This window comes from Cajanus cajan, chromosome 4 (assembly GCF_000230855.2).
Source record: "Cajanus cajan strain Asha chromosome 4, NIPB_CcT2T_4, whole genome shotgun sequence".
NCBI lineage: Eukaryota > Viridiplantae > Streptophyta > Magnoliopsida > Fabales > Fabaceae > Cajanus > Cajanus cajan.
The window spans coordinates 72103338-72110650 of record NC_138520.1 but is presented as its reverse complement, the minus strand read 5'-3'; the positions used below and the strand labels follow the sequence as shown (position 1 = coordinate 72110650).

General features: G+C 31.0%; 1 protein-coding gene and 1 non-coding gene across 2 annotated transcripts; both read right to left on the bottom strand.

The window, feature by feature from the left end:
* Window positions 1-1962: 1962 nt before the first annotated feature.
* On the bottom strand, window positions 1963-2913 carry LOC109802860 (protein METHYLENE BLUE SENSITIVITY 1). Its single transcript, XR_014433376.1, has one exon. It is a non-coding gene; the product is annotated as a protein METHYLENE BLUE SENSITIVITY 1 (transcript).
* A 2306-nt stretch (window positions 2914-5219) lies between these two features.
* Window positions 5220-6018, bottom strand: LOC109802301 (protein METHYLENE BLUE SENSITIVITY 1). Its single transcript, XM_020363611.3, has one exon. It carries the CDS (start codon window positions 5850-5852, stop codon window positions 5538-5540), a length of 315 nt encoding a protein of 104 aa, XP_020219200.1. The 5' UTR covers window positions 5853-6018; the 3' UTR covers window positions 5220-5537.
* Between the last annotated feature and the right edge of the window lie 1295 nt (window positions 6019-7313).

The following is a 7313-nucleotide window of genomic DNA, read 5'->3' as shown; positions in this document are numbered from 1 at the left end:
TTATTTATATTTGTTTAATTAATTGGTCCATATAGAAATTATTTCAAAACCATTCAATTTTTAAATTTACAATAACAACTTTTATTTTAATATATATTAAAGTGATGTGATATTTAGTGATTAGAGACGACAGAAATTATAGACAGGATTTAGATATAAAAGATTTTCATCCTTCCTCTATCACTTTCTCATTCATGGGCAACAATGTGTGGTGCCATTTTTTTAATTACCGTTTCTTGTATCCAACTTGGCTTCTAGCCTTTGCTTTTTGTTCTTAATTTGTTGTTTTGAATCTCTTACACCTTTGTTCATGCATTTGTATGGATTCTTGGTTGCTTACCTTTACTTATATAAGCTACAAGCATCGCCTAATGCAATATAGGTGTTGCATTACACTCTCTAGACATTGTTCTATTCTTGTTAATTTAGAGTCTTCCATATTATCATATTTGTTTGATTAAGACTTGGATTCAATTTTTTTTTATTTTTATATTTTATATCTTTCCATACAAACTAGCAATAAATAGGATAAATTATTCATAGTTTCACTAGAAATTCTCATAAAAGTAGATAGTAAACTTTGATCTTATATAATCGTGTATTACTCTAATTTAAACTCCTTTATTACTAAAAAAATATTCGTTTGATGTCAACTTGGTCACCTTCATTACAGTCACCCTAACATTAGCCTCCATTGTTGTTGCATCTCATATTAAACTATCTACATGTTGAATACACATTAGTTTAGAGCTTCCCTCATTGATAATTGATGTGGATGTGAAATTTTTTCTATAAGCTAGTTTACAACGGGGAAGTAAACACGATAAAGAATCACCATGTCTAGTCCAAACCAATATTGATACCACTACCATCAACCTTCAGTATTCCAAACCAATATTGATACCACTACCATCAACCTTCATTATTGACAAATTATGAATGTCTGTCTTTATTATGAACCTATTTGTTCACATTATCAATTTTCATTTTGAAGATCGAGATATAGATATTGCGTGTTTTTGTCTTAGGATTTCAGTGTAAAATACGAAGCGTATGTAACAAAGCCATGTCCATAAAGAAAAATAACCCAGAAGCTGCAACTTGTAACGCACGTTCCAGTAGTTAAAAAGTGCACATCTTATAACCCTACCCTACCCAAATACAGTTCCTAACATCAGCACCAACAAGGACAAAGATGTAAAATAATAAGAAATAAGATGCGAAACCAGTAGTTAAAAGGCAAAACCAAACATGCACATCATATAACCTGCCGAAATAAAGTTTCCTAATATCTATACCAACAAGGACAAACTAACAAAGATGTCAAAATTATAGGAAATAAGATGAATGCTGCTGCAGATACCTTCAGAATAATAATAAAAAAATTTATATTAGAGCTCAAATTATCAGTTTCCAGCTAGTAAAAGACTGTCTTATTAACAACTCTAGTATTTCCAGATTCAAGCAGAATGTGTTCATTGAAGTATTATTCCCTCAACATTAAATTATTCGATTAGTCCCTACAGTCCTCATTTTAAGTTTAAATTCCTATATGAGAACGGTAAGTTTTAATCCATGCCATTAATAAAAACTTTTTTGGCGGTATAAAAGTAATACAAACCACTACAAAAAAAAACTGTATAAGGACTAAAACTTACAATTTATTAATATAGGGACTAAAACTTGGGAAATACTGTATAAACCAAATGAATAGTTCAACAAGTTTTAGTCTCTACATATGTACAAAAGATAAGTTTTAATACCTGGCATTAACATTAGAGAAAACATTATAGTGATATAAAACCGCTAAAAAAAGCTATAGAAAATTGTTTACAGTCTAAAACTTATCTGACTTAAATGAATCAGAGCTACCTATCCTTGTACATTATAAACAGAACAGTAACGCAGCAAACAAAAATTAAGACTATACCTAAACACAAGCCATCAATAACAAAAGAAACAAAAACAATCCAACGGAGTTATTAATTAATATACACAACAAGGTTGTAAGTGGTAGGTGAACAACACGATATTATGGAGAACAATATACATTTCATCCTTTAAAAAAAAGGGGGGCAATAAACAACAAAAATCTCATCCTAACAAAAAAGTCCTTCTCTACGATGAATGACCCTAAAAAACATACCCACATCAAACCACCCTAAAAAAATAAACTTGAGGAATCAAAGAAAAAAAGAAGTGAAAAGCATGAAAGAAGGGGTATATGGAATCACTTCTTGAGGCTTCCGCGAACGCCGGGGCGGGGCTTGGAGGGCTCTGGGACGTAGGTGGCGTGAAGGTTGACGACCTTGTCCTCTTCGAACGGGATTTTGGGGTGACGCGCGTCGTGGTGAATCTGCATGGATTTAACATCGGGTGCGGTTACTTTGCAGTGAGGGCACTCGTACTTCGCGTGGCCCCCTTTCTCCACGCCGGACCGATCCGCCAGGCCGGCCTTCCCGCCGCCGCGGTTGGTGGTGGCGGCGTCCGCCTTCGCCGCGATCTCCCTGGCTGTGTGCTTCTTCGGCTTCGCTTTCCCCGTCATCAGCGTTCACTTTTTTGGGATTGGAGATGGTGCGAGGAATTAATTGGGATTTGGGATGGAATGGAAAAAGTAAACCCTAGGGTTGGGAAAACCCTAAATTGTTGTTTTGGCAGGAAAGGGAATTTGGTAATTAATAGGCATGGAGCGAGGGAGGCCATCCATTCAATATTTGAATCTGAATGTGAGGTCAAGCTATGGAATTTGTAGGAAAGAGAAAAAGTTTGTTGAAAAGTTCTATGCTTCAAGCACTGCAGATTGTTTATCTCCTTCTTTCATGGTATCAACCATACTAGAATTTTAATTATTCATGTTTTATTTTTATTTGGCTTTCATCATATCTTTTTACTTTCTGGTAAATAGAAGATGACATGCCCCATAGCCAATGGCATCTTAATTTTTTATTATTATTTATTATTATAATTATTTATAAATTAAATTTTAATATTTTAAATAAATTATCAGTAAATTATTCTTTTTACAATATAAATTCTATCATAAATTTAAAATATAATTAATGTATTTAAAATATCTATTTATATAAATTTTAAATAAAATTTATATATTCAAATATAATATTTATTTATATATATAATCTATAATTTTGATTCTCTTATTAAATATTTAATTTTTTAATAATTAAATTTATAATTTTAATTATGATATGACATTAAGTAAATGACATAAAAAAATTAATATTTAATAATATTTTTCCTAAATTTTACTATTTCCTTTTTTTTCTCGTAGTAGAAAAATAAAATGAAAATATGAAAAAGTTAAAAATTAAAACTACTAATTAGTTTAAATTTTATTAGATATTAATTATTATATTATTTATTCAATATTAACTCATGAACAATGTTAAAATTTCATCAGATAAAATATTTAATAAAAGAATAAAATTATAAATTTTATAAAATTAAGAGACTAAAATTATAAAATTGTAAAAGAACCAAAATTATAAGTTAAGAATTATGTTTTAGTGTATGTATAGATTTTAATTTAATTTAAAAATGATTTACAATCTATACAAAGATTTTTTTTTCTTCTTTTAGATTTACTATCTAATAACATATCTCATAACATATTTTTATATATTTTTAAGAAAACAATATTCTCTTAAAATTGTTCATTCAAATAAATTAGGAATTTTATTAATTTGGTTATAGGCATAATTTTTTTGTATGTTTTCTAGAAATGAAAGCTATTTAGTTGAGTTAAATGGGATAATTTGATTACAAAGAAATATTATTTTCCTTTTTCATTAAAAAATATAAACTTGAAAAAAATTTAACTATTATGAGTATAAAATTATTATTAATAATAAATATTAATGCATATCGTTAGATTAAACTACCATAGTATATTTTATTTACTCCAAATATTAATTTGTGTTTGATTTAAGACTATTGACGAAATCCAAATTTATAAATATAGTTAAAAGTAAAATAAAACTTGTTTTAACACTATTTTTGTTCTCCAAAACTAATTTATAATTTGAAGTTAGTCATATTATTATTTTATAATCATATTATTCATCATAGACCTCACTCAACCAATTCCCGTCAAGAAAAGTCGCTGTTGACTTATAATGGAATGTGGTCTCCCAAGCACTTGTAATTCACCTTGCTTTAATATTATCATATAACTGGTGTCTGGAATTCCACTGCACCAATACTAATTTAACAGGTAACTATCCTTTCCCTATATTGACATGAAATGAGTGTGGCCAGTATATAAGTGAAACATATCAAGATGGAGAGCTACAGGTTGCTTTGCACAAGTAATCTGTCCAGAATAAAAAATCACATTATATTAGAGCTCAAATTAGCAGTTTCCAGCTGATAAACGGTATTTTTAACAAATCTAGTATTTTTATATTCAAGCAAAATGTGTTCATTGAAGGATTATTACCTCATCGTTAAATTATTCACTTAGTCCTTATAGTTATCCCCATTTAAGCTTCAATTCCTAAATGAAAATGGACGTTTTCAATATTTGCACACATAAAAGTTTTAACCCATGCCATTGACAGTGATAAACTGCTGTAGAAAAAACTGTACAAGGACTAAAACTTATAATTTATTCACACAGGGACTAAAACTTAACAAGGGGAAATACAATAGAAACCAAATGAATAGCTCAACCTTAAGAGAAAAATGTAAGTTTTAATATCAATGTATGCATAAAAGATAGTTTCAATACCCGGCAATAACATTAGAGAAAACATTTTAGTAGTATAAAACCGCCCAAAGAAATCGCTAAAAATAGGTTGTATACAGACTAAAACTAGGGAAAATAAAACTTAAAAAGGGGGACTATTATAGGATTCTTATCTTACTTAAATGAACCAAAATTACCTATCCCTGTGCACCATAGTCATAACAGCCTTCACCAAACCCAACAAAGAAAAAACTCACATCACACTAAGATAACACTTACATGGTAATACTATGTCAATTTTGCGTGTATCTCAATCCACAGTTAACAAATATCCTCCTCCGCATTAAACGAAGTGATTATAAAGTGACGGAGAGGAAAATGCACAAAACTGGTGTAATGAACAATTTTCTGTTGTATGTGCCATTACTCAAACTAACCCTATATGCACCAATTAGTTTTCAAAAAAAAAAAAAAAAGTCCAACAGAGTTTATCTTATGAGTTCACACAACAAGGTTGTAAGTAGTAGTAGGTCAACAACATTATAGGGAACAATATACATCCCATCCTTAAAAAGAAGGGCTCAATCAACTACAAAATCAATCTCATCAGACCAAAATAGCCCTTCTCCGTCCCTCCATACACAGCATCTTCAGATTCACACCTAAGATGCATCATATCATAACCCTTCTTCCCCGAAATCAAGAACATACCCACATCCCGATTACTCAACACCACCCTAAAAAAACATCAACTTGGACAAAGAAAAAAAAAGTAAAAGAAAAAACAGAGAACTATGAATGAAGGGACCATGATGATAGGATCTGATTGGAATCACTTCTTGAGGCTTCCGCGAACGCCGGGGCGCGGCTTGGAGGACTCTGGCACGTGAGAGGCGTGAAGGTTGACGATCTTGTCCTCCTCGAAGGGGATCTTGGGGTGGCGCGCGTCGTGGTGAATCTGCATCGACTTAACATCGGGTGCAGTTACCTTGCAGTGGGGGCACTCGTACTTCGCGTGGCCCCCTTTCTCCACGCCGGAGCGGTCCGCCAGGCCAGCCTTGCCGCCGCCGCGGTTGGTGGTGGCGGCGTCCACCTTCGCCGCGATCTCCTTGGCCGTGTGCTTCTTGGGCTTGGCTTTCCCCGTCATCGCGGTCCTCTCTTCTTTTCACCAATCAATGATTGTTCCCTTTGGCTTCGAGTCGAGGTTGTTTGGGTTTTGATTTGGGGGAGTAAACCCTAGGGTTGGGAAACCCTAATTTTAGTTTTGGCAGCAGAGAGGGTTTGTCTTGCGCGTTTGGGTGATGCAGTTTGCTAATTAATAGGCATGGAGCGAGTGAGCCTTATCTGGAACCCATTATTTCCACTGTTTTTCATAATGTCTGAACCTGGACACGTGGCTTTTTCCTATTGATCGATATTCAGGGTTTTAGTTTGCACCAATTCTGTTTTGCCACGTGCTGGTATCAACTTGTGCTTAACGCAGGGTATTAGATTCGGAACGATCTTATCGCCTATCACAGTAAGGATTCTTTATTTTGCAATTATTTTTACATGGGTGCATTTAGTTTAAGACTAGAATTATGCAAGTGCGTTTGTAAGACTCTCGTTTTTATGAATAATATTTATAAAAAAAAAACTTAACTTATCTTAAATTTAAATGTTTTTATTTTAAAATTTAAAATGATAAATAAAAATTATCATATTTATAATTTGATAAACAATATTTTGAATATGTTTGATGGGTTAATAAAAATTTATTAGAAGTGAAAGTATCAAAATACTAAGTATTTTGTCCATCATTCCCTATCCCATTTAATAATTAAAAACAATATAGTAAGATGTGTTTTTAGTTATAAAAATAATAAAATATTTTATATGGCAAAAAAATTATATATATATATATATATATATATATATATATATATATATAAATCTCATACAATTATATAAAATGTTGATTGATGTGATGAGAGAGGGAATAAGAGACATTGATTGACATAAAAATAGTATTTAAAAAATGAAAGAACAGAATAAGATTTGTTATAAAAAAAAAAATTAAATTTTTTGTGTGACAAAAAGAGTATGAAAGTGTTGACACTTGTCCCAAAACAAACTTCTTTTATATATAATAAATAATAAATGATATGATGTTTAAACAATTTTAGTAGTGAAATAAACATAACTACGGTTTGTTGGTTTTAAGATTGGATACGATTAAATTTGTGTATATTGGTCTGAATCATAAATTTTATATTTAAATATATTCATAATGTATGGTAAAGTGGTACATTAGTTATTATTAGTTGATTTAGTTATATAAAGCTAATAACGATTAAGTTAGATAATGATAGATGACATATTTGGTTAATTAGTTGTGGGGGGAATTAAGGCTTCATGAGTGCATAAACATATAATAAATACAATGTGTAAATATTTTGATACTTTAGTATAGTAAAACGACTAATTACAGGTTCCTTACCAAAATATTAGTCATCACCACATAGTTCGTCGCTTACCAAAATTTCAAAATTGATGGTTCAACATCTTACGCAAATCCAAAATTTAAAATGTACAAATCTCAACTATTTTTGTCTCTTAAACCATCCTT